The sequence below is a fragment of the Pieris rapae genome, chromosome 8, assembly GCF_905147795.1.
Source record: "Pieris rapae chromosome 8, ilPieRapa1.1, whole genome shotgun sequence".
In the NCBI taxonomy this organism is placed as follows: domain Eukaryota; kingdom Metazoa; phylum Arthropoda; class Insecta; order Lepidoptera; family Pieridae; genus Pieris; species Pieris rapae.
The window spans coordinates 8,145,909-8,165,019 of record NC_059516.1 but is presented as its reverse complement, the minus strand read 5'-3'; the positions used below and the strand labels follow the sequence as shown (position 1 = coordinate 8,165,019).

General features: G+C 32.4%; 1 protein-coding gene across 1 annotated transcript; it reads right to left on the bottom strand.

Annotated features, from left to right (window-relative positions):
• Window positions 1-5,590: 5,590 nt before the first annotated feature.
• Window positions 5,591-7,109, bottom strand: LOC110992185. The gene is made up of 2 exons (XM_022257901.2): window positions 6,902-7,109; window positions 5,591-6,828 (listed from the first exon to the last, which is right to left on the bottom strand). Exons 1-2 carry the CDS (start codon window positions 7,107-7,109, stop codon window positions 5,903-5,905), a joined length of 1,134 nt encoding a protein of 377 aa, XP_022113593.2. The 3' UTR covers window positions 5,591-5,902.
• Window positions 7,110-19,111: the final 12,002 nt, after the last annotated feature.

The window sequence follows — 19,111 nt, the reverse complement described above, 5'->3', positions numbered from 1 at the left end:
ACAGGCTATGAATATTGGCTTGACTGACAGGTCACTTCTAGGTCTTGAATAGTTTAGAAATAAACGCTTAATCTCCAATATGGCACCGTAGCAGATATATCATAGTAAACGAAACAAAACTAATTGGGACTTTTCATCTGATATGTTGAAGATTTTTTTTACGGTTCGGCACCGTACGTGGTACTTTTTACAATAATTGTTTGGAGTTGAATTGAATCCAGTTTTACGACTTCGCCTTGGTGTAATAAATAATAATCAATGCATTACAACCCTATATGACTCTCGGGCAGTGGCGGATTTACCAACAGGCTGAGTGCTGAGTAGGCTGGAGCTGTGGTAGATTTTTGGGGCGGCCTATTTAGGGTGCGGCTATTTTTTATGCTACCTACTAGAAATCATATTTTGATGTTTTACAGATGTCTGTAACAATTTTTTCCGATATTTTCACTACTTATATGTTACATATTGTGTAGCAAACTGCCACATTCTAGAATAAAACGGCTGCTTCACCTCCTCCAACCAATAATCCACCTCTGCGCCTTAAGCTAACATGTTGTGTAAGAGAAAACAGCAAAATTGCAGAAAATGTAATTCCCTCTTGCGTCTTCCCCCTATCAATTTTTACGTGCTAGTCCTACTACTGTTTAGAGGCTACGACCTGGATGGTTTGTGATTATTTTGTGTTAAAAATGAAACCCAAAAATAATTTTACGTGCAAATTCAACGAAATTCTTGGATTGTAAAAATAATCTAGGACATGACAATTGTGAAGGCGAGGGCAGCCCATACTCCACAGCCTTTACCTTGATAATTTGTTAATACCCGACAGCTCTCGAGTCCCTTTTTCCTACATATTTTTTGGAATTGTATATTTCATATACCTACACTATATTGGTGATATGATACATGAATCCGTAAACCGAACGGACAACCTCATGGCTGAGACCCCAAACACTACTTCATTTCTCTTTCTTCGTATTTAATTAATAAAATAAAGACATTACTTATAGATGAGATAAAACTAATTAATTATTTTAGTCACCGATATACGGTTTATGAAACGTGAAAATATATGCCCCAGTTTCAATTACAACGGGTTTCCTAGGTCCTTCGTAAGTTCCTGGGTTTACACAAATATGGAAATTTAAAACAGTTTGGGCCAGTAACTAATAAAAGCATTGAAATTTAGCAGAAGCGGAATAAAACGAAACTAAATTGTCACTTAATAAATTGTTAAATAGGTAAGTGATTGGAACAAAAAATACTATTCGCCCAACGACCAATCTCCGCCACATCTGACAATCAATTTAATTCAATTGCAAAGCGGGTTTAATCTTTTTACAGAGTTATTTATTAAAATAGATAAATGTGAAATATCGTTGTGTGATTACTATTTTATTATAATAAGTATTAGTTGTTAAATCAATTTTCGTAATATTATTTGAAAAATTAATTTTATTGACGTGAATATATCTCAATTACAAAGCAGTCGTTGATATAAAATGTGATAATGAAGTTTTTATTTTTATCAGAAATATTTATCTTAAACGATATCTAATATATAATTCTTGTGTCACGGGGTTAGTAACCGAACTCCTCCGAAACGGCTCGACCGATTCTCATGAAATTTTGTCTGAGAATCAAACAACATCTATTTTTCATCCCCTTAAATGTTAAGGGTGGTCCACCCCTAAATTTTTTTATTTATTTTTTAGACAAAATTTTTTTTGGCACAAAAACATGGCAAAACAACGTTTGCCGGGTCAGTTAGTAATAATATAATATTCACAATCCCATAGAAAAGTAGATACAAACACATATTTTTATATCTTAGTAACTATCATATTAACGTTTTGAATTCTTTAATTGGTTTTGTGTCAAAGAAAACGATTCGTTATATATGCACTGAAATGTTTTTTTTATACGCAGTTATTTTCAGGCAGGAGGCTCATCTGACGTTAAGTGATATCGCCGCCCATGGACACTGACATCAGCAGAAGGCACGCATGCATCCGGCCTTTTAAGAATTGATACGCTCTTTCTTTTATTCTCGACATAGGCGTGGCATAAACGGCCTAAAGATTCGATAATTTGTCGATTCATGGACGACGAGTTAATACAGATGGTATTCGTAATATGGTCGCTATGTTGTTGTATTATACGACCTAGGCATTAGCCTGTGAAATCCAGGTCGTGTGTTCTAAAAGCATGTAATTGTAAAATATATTCGCGTTTAAAAAAAATCTGTTAGAGATGTTTTATTTGAAAATACTCGCAGTAACTAAATACATTATTATATATTCTAATTAATAAATTCCCCTTAGTTGCAAAAACTTCTAAGTATGAGGAAGTTTTAAAGAAAAAGTAGTGAAACGTCTGCGCTACACGTTTTCAAGTGAGTCAAAGATGAAGTTAAGAAATTGTCAGTATGCAAAATTGTACAAAACTTCGCGATAGCTTTTCAAATAAATAGGTGGCGTGTTAATATTTCGCTCTATAAGAAACTGCATGTGGCGAGTGAGTCGAAGATCTTTTATAAGTTAATTCCTGTCTCATGCACAATCCGTAAACTTTGAAGAGCTACCTTGCGTGCATCGACGCCAGATGTGAATGAGAGCACTTCTGTATTTTTATTAAGATTTGTATACATTTGAGATAATTATTTGACATTTTCTTCCGATTCACATTTCGTTTTTTAATTAACTCTGGGGTGGGTTTTGTTGATGAAAAGATGTTAGCTGTATACGAATGTACTTTCACAATTCGTTCCAATATTCTATTTACGAATTGGTAATGTTTGACAGGTTTTAATAATTTATATATGTATCGACTCAAAGCACTATACTTGGTTTGTCGTGTTGGTAATTTCAATAGTTTTTCATTAAAATGAAAATCAATCAATAACAATGCCGATGCAATTCATCCAAATATTTCTTTCATTACTTCGAATAAATCGCTTTAAAATAAATTGAACTTTGTTAAAAGAAAAAAATCTTTTTGAAGTATAATTCCAGCTTATTGAAGTCGTTCCAAAATAATGTGTTGTTAAAGTTAATTCTTAAAAATAAATTAATCAAAGATGTCTCACGAAAGCAATGTGCCTTCCGGGTATCATTATCGAGTATACGCGTGCATTTGTAAGTTCATTCGTTTGAATTCTTATTACTTGCCCGTGAAACTCAATACGGTGTATCGGAGAAATCAGATAAGAACAAACAATTTGCTTTATCTCGCTGATCACTTATTGTTCCTGTGTATAAACTTGTAGCTAAATGAAGACTTCTTAGTAAACAGACTGCGTATAATTTGGATAAAATGAAATGTTCATGTTTCTTGTTAACTGAATTATTTAGTTCCACACTAAACAACAAAACATCTCTTAAGATACCTTATTGGATACTATATTTGCTAATACAACAAAGTATACAATACACATATATGTATGCTTGCGGTTGCTGCCGGTACTTTAACTTGGAAAACCGGTGTCCTAACTTCCCACAACCTTCCATTAGCACGGTTGACACCACATACAAGATATAGCTATTTAAACACAATACAATATAAACTAATTTTGAAACTATGCATCTTTTTTTCATAAGTTAGGCGGCATACTAGCCTACGAGACCTCCAAAAGAGCAGTAATCGCAGCCCATGGGCACCCATTTTAGAGGGTGGAGTGACGGCCTTTAAGAAGGAATATAAAGAATTGGATGTCGTCTTCCAGGGAATTCCAGCTCCATTTCTAGCAAAGCAAGTGAAAAGTCGTAATAGTTACGATCGCATATAAGTATCTTATTCGAATACATACTTTCTATATATACTGTGGCACCCTGGCACCATTTATTCCTTCATATAGAATATTTAACATGTTTAACTTAAAAAATAAAATGAACGAATTTTGAAAGGATATACTTTAATCTCAGTTTTAGATATATAGAAAATTGGCTTCTAAATGAAGCCTTCGACTGAGAATCCGCGTTTGTGTAGACAACGTAGAAACAAACGAATTTTTATTCATTAACCCACATATTATATCAAGTTTCCGCAGAAAAGTGAATAGAAATTATGTATCAAATTTTGATACAGTTTCGTATAAAGAGATAACCATGATCAAAGGATTGCTTTCAAAGTGGTTTACCTGGCGAGCATATTTAAGTTTTCATGAAGTGGGGAAATGGAAAATAAATTGGATTTGAATGAGTTTCTTAAAGCTACATCAGGACGTGTTTACTTTGTTTCCCGCCAGGATTAGATACCATTATTATACAAACTCCTCGAGCTAATAAGAGACTAATGCATGTCTAGAATAAAAAGAGCGAGATAGAACCGCTCCATTTTTCCTTATTTCGTTTTAAATTAAATTGTAAGGACCATTTTTTTAATTTTAAAACCGATAAAATAATTCAGTTTATTTTTGTGCAATAAAAATAAATATTTATAATATCGTTGCATAAAAATTGTTATTATAATAACAGCAATTTCGAACATAACAACTTTGAAAGTTTTTAAAAATCCAAATTTTATAACACTTAAACATTAGGTATCTATTATAAATATATAAAGAATGTTATATGTGTCGTATTACTGCCAGTAAATTGCTTAACTAATTAACAATATATTTAATATAAATTGAATCTTATTAACGAACCTTTATACATAATAGAATATGAAAATAATTATGGACTTCATAACATTTAAAATTTTCTTAAACCTATACGAAAGGTAATCCGAGAACTACTTAAACCACTACACATGGCAACTAAGTATTTAATGCATGATACAATGAGAAACACATTAACACATCAACTTTATTCAGCCGAGAAGTTTCAAACATTTTCGCAAAACTTTTCTATATGCGAAACGCTATTGAAAGCTCCTAGCAGAGATTAACACGGTTCTGATAATAGCCGTTTGAGAATTACTCGTGGAAGTGTGAAGTTCATATTAATGGACCCCTACGCGGAATTCCGTTGTTCCATACATCTTTTAATTTTGTTTCATGTTTTGTGTCTTTTTTATCTGTAATTGTCTGGCTGCTGGTTTTAAAAGTAGCAATAGGAAGTATTTTAATTCTCTTGGATGTACTGTGAAAAATAGAGGTCTGTTTTATAAAATAGTAATAGTTTTAGCTGGTCTACCGTCGTCCGAGAGTCATTTTATAACGCTTGTTCCACATTGAAACACCTATCGATTTATTTATACCACACCTAGCCCTTTGTTTTTAATGACGGCAATGTCATTAGAAACATAGGCTTATAGGTTATTATAGTAGACTCTCATATCTTATATATAAAATTCTCGTGTAGCGGTGTTTGTGGTTAAACTCCTCCGAAACGGCTTGACCGATTCACATGAAATTTTGTGTGCATATTGGGTATGTTTGAAAATCGGACAACATCTATTTTTCATCCCCCTAATCAGATAAATTTTTTATCAACTATATCAACAGCATTAAAAAATACATACAACCCTACTTATTTTCAACCCTCTACGATCAACCCCTATTTTTTATTATAAATGATATACATGGGAAAACGACGTTTGCCAGGTCAGCTATTCTATCTATATACATATCTACTACACTAGTTTTCAGTTAGTAAAAGTAAAAAGTGCAATTTTAAATTTCGAATAGAACATGTGATCTTGACCAACAATCAAACAGCTGTGAACGCAGGCACGCATTGTTTCCGCAGCTAACTAGATCTTTAAGCGCAGTTTGGACGTTGGTTTGATCGTGTTTACTCGATGCTCACTAGTTAGACTCAATTGTGAATAGCTTCTTTGTGTTTCAGGATCACAACTTGCTAACTAGCTGCCAGTGACTGATGCCTAACTACGTAACCGCGACAAAAGTACGACCCAATTAACACTTGGGAACAAAAAGCGAATGTTTGCGTAAATTCTAATGAAAGTATTTAAACAATGGGGCGTGCTGTACGAACCTCTGATTATTATTAAAATTTGATGAAAAGAGTCTGGGTATTATCTGTAAATAAGGTAGGTTTGGCGGGGTTAGCGTTTTGGGCGGGTTATTATTAATTGGCAATTGGTACACATATGGGTTTACATGTATGTGACTCTGCATTGGATATCTATATGGATTAATCGTCTTCGAGCAACATTTTGGTGTGGGCAAATTCAATGCATTACCCAACTGCTCATTTGCTGAATTGTCCCTACGTGTAAGAATTTCCTGAGTTCTATTTAGTTGCTTTTGTAGTTTTTTCAATTCCTCTAATTCGTTGTGGAGATTTTTTATCTCTTGAAACAGTTGTGAAAATTTGTATCTGTCCTTTTCATTATGGGCTGTGATTTTTTTTTCTAGTTCCTCAATTGTACTTTTGAAGTTAGTATTACTTTCACTATCTTCGTAAACTATTTGATCTATAATGAATTCTGGTATAATGCTTCCTCGGATGACAGGTGTTTTTGTATTTGAAATGTGACTCCAACCTTCGGCTTGCAGTGCTGCTTTAGATTGAACTTGTTTTTCTAAGATTTTTATGTTATCTATTTTATTTAAAGACCGATTATTTTCGCTTCTTCTAAAGTTAGGCAGGTCGTTATCATACGTCTCATCATAAACAAAGTCAGGAGATCCATGAACTGCCTTCAGTTCCTCGACATTAATCGATTGTCTTTTAAATATTTTAGGTTCTGTCACTGGTTCAAAGTAAATAATTGTCGAACTGTCCGGAGTAATTGTCGTCGATTTTTTACTTTCATTATTATAATCTGAAGGTAACTGCTCAGTGAAAGTTTGTTTATCAGAATTTATTATATTTTTTTGAACGGTATTTGAAATTTTTAATGACATTATTAAAAAACCTGTAAATAATTAGTCATTATCAAAAATATTTAGAAAATAAAACAACATTAATAATAATTATGAAATACTTACAAAAATAAATATTCATTTTACCGTCCGTCACTTCTAACACAAGGTAATTGAATTCCGATTGGGCATTCGATTTAATGTCGATATCTCGACTGGAGCTCCAGAGCAATTTAATTAAGTTACCATAATTGACCATAACTCCTTTAACTATCGTATCACGGCAAAACAAAGCCGAGCGTGGTTTAATTCGTGGCGAAAATTTGAAACGCATCATTAATATTAGCTTTGTGCGTGACAGTTTAGTTATTAATAATACTTAAATAAGTCATAGTATTCAGGTGATTTATTCACTCGTGCAATTCAAAACTGAAACATCCGTTACGCAGCATCAAAAATAGGGAAAAAATTAGATGAGTTCTCCGGAGATTTTAAAATGTAACTAAAACATTTTACGTCATTTGAAATGTTACTGAATAGAATCTAAATAAAACCATTTATAATTAAGCACTAGAGTAAACCACTCGGTTAAAATATTATTTGTAGAAAAACATGTAATTCAGCCATCTAATTGGCACGTTGACATTTTTACAAGTAACTGTGAACCAAAAAGGCAATCTTGGTTATCGTTGGCCGGCACCGAGCAGCATCAAGTAAACACCCGGCTTCGTCCTGCATTTCAATCGACTCTATTTGTATTTTATTGGAGAAGACTCGAGTCGAGGCCAACCAAACGGCGCGGACCAAAGCTTTATGTTTTATTGAGTTCTTTTTATGAGCTCAATAATACAGACCGATATTAACAGAAACGGCAGCTTTTAATTAGCTTTTTCATTAAAATTTTTATCATGTTCACAATTTACATAAATGAGGTGCACTTTAAAATAATTTTTGTTGTACAAAATCAATGTGTGTCCGAATTAAATTCTTTTGAATCGTTTATATGAAATGAAACCGACTTGCGAAGACTAGTAGATATAATGTCTGAATATTGTTTCACAATTTTTCATGAACATAATTTAAATGAAAACCCACAAGCGAAAGCCTCTAAAGACCTTAAATAAGTTTATTTAAATCATAATCCTTTGATTTATTAATAAACTTATGTAAGTACAAGTTCCCTTTCAATCCGTCTTGCAAATAAACTGTCGAGTCGAGTAATTATAACATACCGGCACTTATATGTTTTCAGAAAATTTTATAAGAAGTAATTAAAGCTAAATAAAGCGACGTGGGTGACTAAGTTACCTGCCTATTTGAGAATATACCTATATTAGGCACCTATTTACAGATTTAGCGTTGAGATTAAAGTTTTAATTCTAAGCTGCTTGTCCATTTTGCACTAATATTTTTTTATAGAACAAATTAAGAAACCTTAACGTTGTTAAAGGTTATATTTATAAATCTTGTTTCGTATGAAATCTGCGGCTAGACGCGACATTTGGCTCCCGTATACCAATACATTTTAATATAGGTAATTAGTACCAGTCTCGGACTCAATGTTGACTTTAAAAAAGCTAAAAAAACCCGTTCCATATTTAAAAATGTAGAAAAAATTAATGTGTAAAAACATGTTAGTGTACCATTATGATCGGGTTTGTTGACAGATGGGTATTTGTCCAAACGCAACTGTTGGAATAATTGAGGTGTACATTTTCACTTTGTTCCGTTTCCATTCGATTAAAATCGTTGTACCTCACTTGTACACAACCTATTCGGCGTTTACTAAACGATTTGAACAGTTCGACGATTTGTTCAGCCAAGCGCGCGTATTTTTTTGCATGCGCTTATGAAATTATATCGGCATAGATGTTGCGATTCCAATATTCAATGTGAAAATTGATTTTTAGATATTTCAAAGCTTTAACAATCTGTTTTGTAAAACTTGTTAACGATACGATGTTATAATAATAGATTAAATCGTTTTTTATGTTTCAAATTTTTATCCAATAACTGCTAGTTGGGAAGAAAAAAGAGAGGATGCCTTCCAAAAATTGTTGCACGGAATACAGACAAGTGAAAGAATTTGAAGGAGGCCTTTACTTTGTCGGAGGTCGATTACTAGTGAAAACATAAACGACTTGGGCTTAGTGTTACTTTAGGGTACTCGAATAAAGGCTATTTAATAATTTTTATTTTATAACTGTTTAGCTATCAAATTAATAAAAGGATAATTTTATTATTTGATAGCTAGACTTATCTACGTCATCAGTGGATAAACCAATGAACTTCCTTTCTATTTGTGAATTTAACATTCGGTCGAACGGTGAAGAAAAACGTCGTAAGGAAACCGACTTGCCAAATGTCGATGGGTTGTGTCAGGCACAGGAGGCTGAAATACCAGGTAACCGGCTTACCGTCAGGTCAATATTGATTCAATACACTCATATACGAATAATTTTGTAGGTTTAATTACAAAACATTCTGCGGTAAAAGCAGTGTTTTAATTTCGAACTGCTATTATAATGGTTAGTTACAGGGTAGTTTTAAATATATTGGCTACGGGGTCTCGCGAGTCGTCTCAGTACATTTTACGGTCGTCTAATAAAATTTTTATCGTGTAACAGTAAAGAAGCAATCAGTCTGTCGGATATTGGCCTGCAGGGTTCGTAAACACGTGCATTTTTATGTTCGCTAACGTTTATCCGGACTCTGATTGTACAGCTTACAGATTATTCTAGAATGAAGTGTGAGGACGTGATTTTTATATGAAATAGACATTAGCGCGCGAGTAATATTTTTCATTTATTTTTATACAGTATACGCGGTTTTGGAATTAAAATTTCATTGAATTAATTATCACTAATTTAAGATAATCTTTGTAACTCCTGTTTGCTGGTGGAAATAGAAAGGAAGAAATTCCAAGGAAATAAAACACCTAGTGGTTTGAAGTCGGTCGTAGGTTCCATACCCGGCCCTGCACCAATGGAGATACCTACATTTACAACACTCGCTCGTACGGTAAACAAATCATTGTGAGGAAACCGGCATACCTTAGACCCAAAAAGTTGATAGTGTGCGACTGGCACAGAAGGTTGATCACCTACTTACCTATTAAAATAACCACGTAACTACATATAAATACATAAATCTCAGGCTCAGACATAAAAAGGTTGTACCGCCATATTGGTATTTGAATCAGGATTATCTATCAATAACGTTTTATTTTATTTAACGTTTACGAAATAAAATTTACAAACAAACAATATATATGAAACGGAAGAAATAAATAAAATTCCTTTTACTTATTTCCCGAGAATATTGGCCTTGTCAAAGCGCGACCCTACCAGGCGCGCAAAGCCTTGTAGTAGGTAAATAGTAAATAGTCCTTGAGTTGCAATGCGGTATGAATTGCTGGTTATGCAATCTGCGTAGCTGGATAGATCCCGTGGACGGCGGCCTGATCACGCACACCGCGTTTCGTTTGTTGAGGATTTACCGACCTATAGTAATATGTTTGTCTTCCTCGACTATCTAAACAATTCGATACACTGGATTGAGATGTTTGTTTGCGAACTACTGCTAATAAAAAATCCACATGTAACAATTTGATTTTATTAGAAGCTTAAAAGTCTTCTATAAGAATTGGGTTGGTGTACACTTTTATGTATGATTATTTTTATTTAATAATAATACCATGTTCGTACAAGGCTAGACGAAGTTTGAGATGTAAGCTATGTTTATTTGGCATGACATTTTATTGATAAAAAAAAGTTTTATCTTTAAAATTTTTGCCTTCAAATTCCTGTAAGATTTTTCCAAGTTACAGTAGACTAAGTGACATAAATTGAGCTCCACTTCAATCTTTCCATGTCATGTTCAAGCTGTATCGACAGCGGAGACATTTTCGGATGTAACACGTTCTCAAATAGAGAAATATCAAGTATGAGTTTCCTAAACTACTTTTACATATTTATAACGAATTTTATATTTCGTAAACTGATTATAAAACGTATTCTATATAGCCTTTAACTTACTAAGTGATTAATAACACAGAGATCCTCGCTTTACCAAATTATTATCACAATTATTAAGTAGAATTATATTGTAACATATATGTAATGCAGTTATAGTACTATAAAAGACAAATATAATTGTAGATAATTCTAATATAATAACTTACCTTAAATTGTAATAATTAAAATATATCATTAAACCTCCCGTTGCTAAAAAATCTTCCAAAATGCATTAACGGAATAGATTGTCTTTTATGAAATTTGTAAAGCTAATTAAGAATATATGATTAAGAAAGTATATCTATTTTACAGACAAATCAATATCCACTATCTCCTAGTCTACGTATATAGTTAGATACCACTTGAACAACGAAATACTATCAACCACCTAATTGTTTCAAATAATAAACTCATACCCATTTTATTTAAACGAACAAAGCAGAGTAAATTAAAGGAACAAAAATAAAAGCTCGGGCTAGTGAACGTGTATTAACAACGCAGTTAATCCAACTTCACACGAGTTCTAAAAACATCGAACAAAACAATAATCCAACTTATAATAGTGTGTTCGATGCAATTGGCAGCTAATTTCTTGCACAAGCGTCGATCCATTGTGACTAATTTTATTCCTTTTCATCTTAAAAAGCTTTCTTGGTTCCTACACACGTTTAAAGATTTTTATAACGGCTAAATGCGAAGTAATTTTATTTTAATTATAAACTATAATTATAATTAAAATAAATAATTTTGATCGCTATTTTTTGTGTTTCGCTGACTGAAAATATTCGATATTAATTTAATATAATGCAGTATATTTACGGTTAGACCCGTTATATAATTTTATTTAATTTTATTGTATTTTGGGTAAAACTTTAATTATTCATGTGTGTAGAACATAGATTAGCGTCGGCGTTTGACTTGACAGACTTTCTTTTTTACGAACAAATGAAATAGGAATATAATTTGAAAAATTGCATCTAAGTACATCAAAGATGTGTTATTTAAGCCAATGATACAAATGTATTATTTTAATTTATTTTATTATTCTTTATTACTCAATATGTCATATGGAACATGGTGTAGTCTTCGCCCTTGATTTGAGAACTGGCAGTTAATGTAAAATTAGATTCATTTAGTATTTTTTTTTGACGTTCATAATTGTACATTATGTTACCTATATGAATAAATGAATTTTGACTTTGACTATGAGTAGAGTTTTAAATATATTCAAGTTCACAAATTTAAGTAGGTATTTTTAGTCTTTAATTTATGTGAATAATAATATTAATATAACTAGATTTTGATAACTGATGACACAATTGTAAAGTTTTGTTTATTGTTTACGTTTAAAGCCTAAATACTATTTAAACTAATACTATTTTAGACTAAGAAAATATTTCTCGAGTTCGACTCTACAGTTCTGATATTAAAGTGAGATATATTCCGGCACCTAATCCCAGGGCTGGTCTGTCCGCAATGCAATAAAACTTCCCGTTATGTCATAATATTCACATGTGATAAACTCGGGATATGACGTTTTTAAAGTTACTCAAATTACTCGTTTCCCGGAAATATATTAAAAGATATTGTGGAGATACTTACGTGCGAAGTGAATTTAATTTCAGACAATTTTATTTTCCATCTTTAAATGGCAATTTCAAAGTGAATTAAATTTTAACTATTTATTCATATTAATGGAAAACGTATAAAAGCATTATTAACAGGCTTCAAATATATAGGCTTAGTGGCTTCAGACAGACTTTCTTTTTTACGAACAAATGAAATAGGAATATAATTTGAAAAATTGCATCTAAGTACATCAAAGATGTGTTATTTAAGCCAATGATACAAATGTATTATTTTAATTTATTTTATTATTCTTTATTACTCAATATGTCATATGGAACATGGTGTAGTCTTCGCCCTTGATTTGAGAACTGGCAGTTAATGTAAAATTAGATTCATTTAGTATTTTTTTTTGACGTTCATAATTGTACATTATGTTACCTATATGAATAAATGAATTTTGACTTTGACTATGAGTAGAGTTTTAAATATATTCAAGTTCACAAATTTAAGTAGGTATTTTTAGTCTTTAATTTATGTGAATAATAATATTAATATAACTAGATTTTGATAACTGATGACACAATTGTAAAGTTTTGTTTATTGTTTACGTTTAAAGCCTAAATACTATTTAAACTAATACTATTTTAGACTAAGAAAATATTTCTCGAGTTCGACTCTACAGTTCTGATATTAAAGTGAGATATATTCCGGCACCTAATCCCAGGGCTGGTCTGTCCGCAATGCAATAAAACTTCCCGTTATGTCATAATATTCACATGTGATAAACTCGGGATATGACGTTTTTAAAGTTACTCAAATTACTCGTTTCCCGGAAATATATTAAAAGATATTGTGGAGATACTTACGTGCGAAGTGAATTTAATTTCAGACAATTTTATTTTCCATCTTTAAATGGCAATTTCAAAGTGAATTAAATTTTAACTATTTATTCATATTAATGGAAAACGTATAAAAGCATTATTAACAGGCTTCAAATATATAGGCTTAGTGGCTTCAGCGAGCGATTTTCCTTGTGGTCGTAGGTTCGATTACCAGCTATACACCAATGAACTTCCTTTCTATCTGTGTATTTAACATTCGGTCGAACGGTGAAGGAAAACATCGTGAGGAAACCGGCTTGCTTTAGAACCAAAATGTCGATGGGTTGTGTCAGGCACAGGAGGCTTACAAATGATAATGATACATAGAGCGATCTGAGACCTAGAACTAAAGGTTAGTAGGTTGAGGCACTATTTATTGTATTTTTGTAAATCTACTACTCGTGAATGTTAGAATTGGTTAAGTACTGCGTATCTCTATCTACTCAAGCATTAACTAGTGCGACGACGACTTCCGTAGTTGCCATGGTAACGATGTTATTTCCCTGTAAAAATGAAGGCTACTAACATAATATCTTAACAGTACATTGAAAAGGGACCAATTTGGTTTGATATCTCATTGCTTAGGCGTACATAGTGCATATTAAATTCTCATATATGCTTCAATACATGTGCATAAAAACATTTGGTTGAACATCATCGATAAATGGCAGGTTAACTGATCCACTAATGCAATAAAGATTGCGGTCACACTACTCCGATACATCGAGAACGCTGTTTTTGCGATGGTATTAATTTCATAAATAATAAATAAAACATATTCCGAACAGCGAGCAGAGGACACAGATGAAATGCACTCGGCAAATTAACTGAAAACCGCAATCCGGAAAAGGCTAAATACCTGCTAATGATGGCGCAATCGAAGCTTTTAACTCTATCAATTTTCATTTTAAAAATGGCGGCTACATAATAACTGAGTGTGGATTGTGATACAGAAAGTTTGGTAAATATATTGTTTTATAACTTTTAATATTAATCTTAACAAGACAAGATTATTCATTAAAACGGCAAATGTTTTTCTTGTGTGAAATTTTGACTTACGCCCGAACAATCCGCAATCTCAGATAGAAAACAATCTGAGATTGTGGATTGTCAGACCGTAACAGTCGATCGTCCCCCTATCTGCATCCCAATAACCAAGCCCTACGAAGAAAATCCATTTTTGGCGACGCATAGAATGCAATCTCTTCCCTCTGTTGTTTCATTTTACCCAGTTTACACTGATATTCGTTAATCAATGTAAACCAAATAAAGTAAAACCTATGCACATTGTTTCACCCGTCAAACAAACTGTAAAAAATTTAAGATAGAATATTAGCACAGTTGAACTTTCATTTTCATACAAAGATCCACAGATGTTAGTTTTACGATTTTAATTATAAACGAAATTATATAATTAGTATCAGAAATGTTTTTGCAATATATATGCGTAAAAGTTATAATATTGTAAGTGAGATTATGTAATTCCGAACCATAACTCGCTTAACTTTGTATTAGAAAATCTATTTGAACGCTGAAATACGATATTTGAACCGGTGATAGATCAATTCGCTCTTCTAGTCCAATTTACAATCAATGCACGCGTCGATTATGGGTTTGTATGTAATAGAAAGTTCGCACGTACTGTGATTATTCAGTAATTTACACTGAGCGCAAATCAACTGTCATTACTGATATTGACGATCGGAATTCGTATTACAATAGTTTCCAACACTCGTGTTTGGCCCAAATACCATTGATAAATCCATATTTAATTGCTTCCTTTATTACCTAATTTCAGATAAAAACTGTCGAAAATATTCGAAATATAAGACCATCCGCGCTTAGTCAAAGGCTTGTTTCGATGTACGACAAATTCCTAAACATAGTTTCAAAACTAGAGGTGAGGAACAGCTGGTGAAAACAAAGAAAAAGTCCGAATGCATAACCTGTTCCGAGCGGAACAAGAGAGTTGTGGAACAAAAACTATTAATGTAGAGCTCCTCACGGCCCGCTGAGCTGTCGGTGCGTTTCGTTTGATAATTTCTGTATACAGGCTTTAATCGAATGAAGTTCGCCTAACAGCGCTTAAGGCATCTTTACCCGCGATATATTTTAACGTATTCCTATTTTGACCCAACGAAATTATATAAAATACGCGGATTTTAATCTAATTCTCTCTCTGCACTTATTTCATTCCTAAGCTACAGTTTTCTTACCTACCTATTCTTTTATTAATGACAGTTGATTACGTAACTTTCGGATTGAACCAAGCGTCATGCTGTTATAATTACATTCATAAAACCACCATTGTCCATGAAAAAACTTCAAAGCATATAAGCAATATTTTTCCCGTTAGTAAAGCTAAAACTATTAGACCGTGGTGCGTGGACGTCGAAATTAAGCCCTGCGGCGGATCCGTATCAGTCGTAATAAAACGCATGCAAAGTTTTCTTTGCAGAGCGAGCGCTGGCCGCAGCAAACGGATGTGAAGCAACAGGCTTGATTAAAACACGTGTTTACAGAACGCAAGTCCACTCGGTTAAACGTAATAATCACTTTTCACATCGCTGCGTCTTTTACCTTCAATCTTATCGCCTTAACTAGGTAGTGTAACTGAATTTAGAATCTTACAATTTACGTAACTTTAGTGGATAAAGATTACTTATTAATAGATAGAAACTTATTAGTATATACAATTTATATGTATTTAATATTGTCACTGATTCGATTTGTCCTGAATTTCTGGCCCATTGTAGCATTTTTTTTATGAATATCTGTCGTCTCGTACAGTGACAACTTATATTTTACTAAAAATTTCAAAATAAAATAATATCTCCAGGCCTTTAATAGATATTGTTTCCTCATATTTTATGGTATTGAAATTGTGTCGTTATACATTTGTCATAAACAATTATATGTGTGTGTTGTGCCCCCTGCCCCCTGCCTATTTAGTTGCCCCCTGTTCTATAAAAAAATCCTTCTTAGTACGTCAGCAAGTTTAGGTTTAATTTTGCGCGCATTGATTTCCTTGGTTTATGAGGAATTATGAATTAAAACAGATTATCTAGTTATAGGCAGGATTTCCATCGTTCACTTAACAGTTAAGTTACAAGAGATTAGAGAGAATCGGTTTTATTTAAGTTGAAGGAAGACGGGTATTGTTAAGACGCAAGTAGGTATAACTCAGCGCATTTTACGTCTGTAAATTATAGTTTTACGATCGAAAATCATTTTTATGTTTTCGGAAGAATTTAATATGACGCCAGCTATGCTCGGCACATTCGCTCTTTTATTGCGCTGTAATTTTATTGTTTTCTCGATTTTTATTAACTTTCAACTACCTATTTTAGGTCTCAGTCATCAAAGACCAATGGGAAAGGAATCGATATTTCATTTAATTACGGTCTTACTGTGGCTGATTTATTCATACAGGGCTGATGTTATAAAAGTTTCCATGCTTCGGAAAATGTAATGAAGTCCGGTCTTTCGAAGTTTTTTTTTAAGCTTTACGCTGAGCGTTTAGCCACAGACAAAGGTAAGGGAACAGAACAATAAAGAAAAAGAATTTTACATTGAACGAAAATTGCATAGGATAAGGGATATTATGATCAGCAGGTTATAATAATATAAAACTATCTCTAATACAATATACTACATAATATGGAAAGTATCTTCCGAAGTTAGTCTCTTATAAAGTCCTTAAATTAGTTATATAGTAAATAAAAAATGCTTTAAAAGGATTTTTTAAAGCCCTATTTATTATTTTGTCTCCGTAGAGGTTTAGTAGAAATATCATTGCAAACTTTAAATTGATATCAGTAAATAAATCGAAATTTTATTCAAAACAAATAACATATAATATACATAAAATATACCTAATAACTAACCTTAAAATTTAATTATTAAAAAAATATTATTAAAAGAAGTCCCTTTAGGCAAGGTTCCGAAGATACTGGCAGCGTTCCCCTTTGAATAGCTAGACTAATTCTTTGTGCGAGGTAGCTGCCAGCTCTTCGTTCTCCTGTGATGACGACTAACCTTTTTGATAATTCCCTAAAAAGCCTTAACGCGCTAGGACCCCACGGACCAAGGGTCTCGACTAAAAATAATAATAATTTAATCGAAATTAAATTATTAGCATTTTCATCTGATTTATGATTTTTTTTCTTCCTAGTTATCTACCAGTACCTACAACATAATCTAGAACTGAACTACGTATATATATACGCATTACGCATACTTGATGCATTGTACCTATTATAAATAATTAGACCTCAGTGGCCCAGACAATATTAATCATAATCAGAGAACAGGCCTAAATCACATCCAAATAGAGATAAGTGACCATTTAATTAATGATTCACGTATAAATTGTACTGAATATTACCGCTACGTATTAGAATTATATTATTTAATTTACACATTTATTAATAATAATTTCACTATACGAAAAGTGTTAATTGTGCACACAGAAACTAAAACTATTTTTTTTTTATTTATAAGGGCATCTATAACTACTAAACCGATTCTAAAAAAATATAGCTGAAATTATATGCATGAAATTTTCTTGTAATGTTTTTAACGTTGTTAGTATAAGTTTGTTTTATCCATTTATTGACACATAACAGTGGCAAATAAAATTATATACGCATAACGTATTATATGGGTTCAATATGTGTAGTTTACAAATAAACTACGCAGTTAGATTTGAAATTTTATTGAGTCATTCTTATCATAAAAATTATATATTATATGTTTTTACTAGTATTGTAATAGCGAAAGTGTGTTTGTTTAGTTTTTGGCAATGGTATTTATTGTGTAATGACGTCGTCAATTTATTTATTTACATCCCCACATAGATCTTCTATCTTAACAGTTACGACATACTATAGAATTACACAATACCTATAGGTACTTCTGCATTCTACACCGATAATACACCGATAAATTCTTATAAATAATAAAATAACAAAGAGCTCGTATTAACTAATACAGTGTAGTATACAAACAAATAGATCTAAGTTGGCGTGCGTACGGTACATCCAAAAGTTGTAAATTCCGCTACAAATTCTTGAATGGAACCCGTGGACCAAGTCTTTTCTTTAAATATATTATGCCAAGCGCTGGTGCAAAAAAGCGTAGAGTTCTCGTATCAATTTGCCGTGACCGACTGTCTAGTGAAACGAACGTATGCCCGAAGTTCGTCACATGAGACGAACGTCTTCGCAGAACAAAAATTAAGTTTTTGTTGAAATAACTCGTATAATTTACAATATTTAGTAAATTCTAGGCCATACTAATGTGATTCCCATGATTACCCATGATTGAATAAAAACGAAATTAGACGAAAATTAGAGGTGAAAAGTCACCAAAAACGTAATCTAATGTAAAGGTTACGTTTTTGAGAGTCATTTTGATTTATGCCCGTTCTTGTTATATTGTTTGGCATGCTTTGAAACATTATTGCTTACAATAAAACAATTACGAGTAAGTCGAAGAATTAATACATTTTATAGTACCATCTCCTTTCGAAAGCTGGCACTTTGAAAGCATTGCAGAAGATTATCGTACCAAGATGTGGGTGTACGTTCAGGTCTCCTACCTACCCCTTTGCCTTAAATGATTAGTTAAAGTTGATCCTATTTTTTAGCGTTAGATATATATCTATATAGATAAAAAATATTTTATATGCGTTGGTACAGTACGCGAAATTCTGAGTTCGATTTTTGACAAATCAATTGTGTTTTCGAATTTATACAAATCATCTACATGCCTATCAAAAAAAATAACTCTATTTTAATTGCTATAGTGGTAAAAAACAAAGAGTTTTTATATTATTTACGCGAAATTATAAGGTTAGCCAACCAGGG

Coding starts and splice junctions, on each gene's coding strand:
- LOC110992185 (XM_022257901.2), bottom strand. CDS start 7,109: ATGCGTTTCAAATTTTCGCCACGAATTAAACCACGCTCGGCTTTGTTT. Junction 6,829..6,901: donor TAAAATGAATATTTATTTTT/GTAAGTATTTCA, acceptor AATTATTTACAG/GTTTTTTAATAATGTCATTA.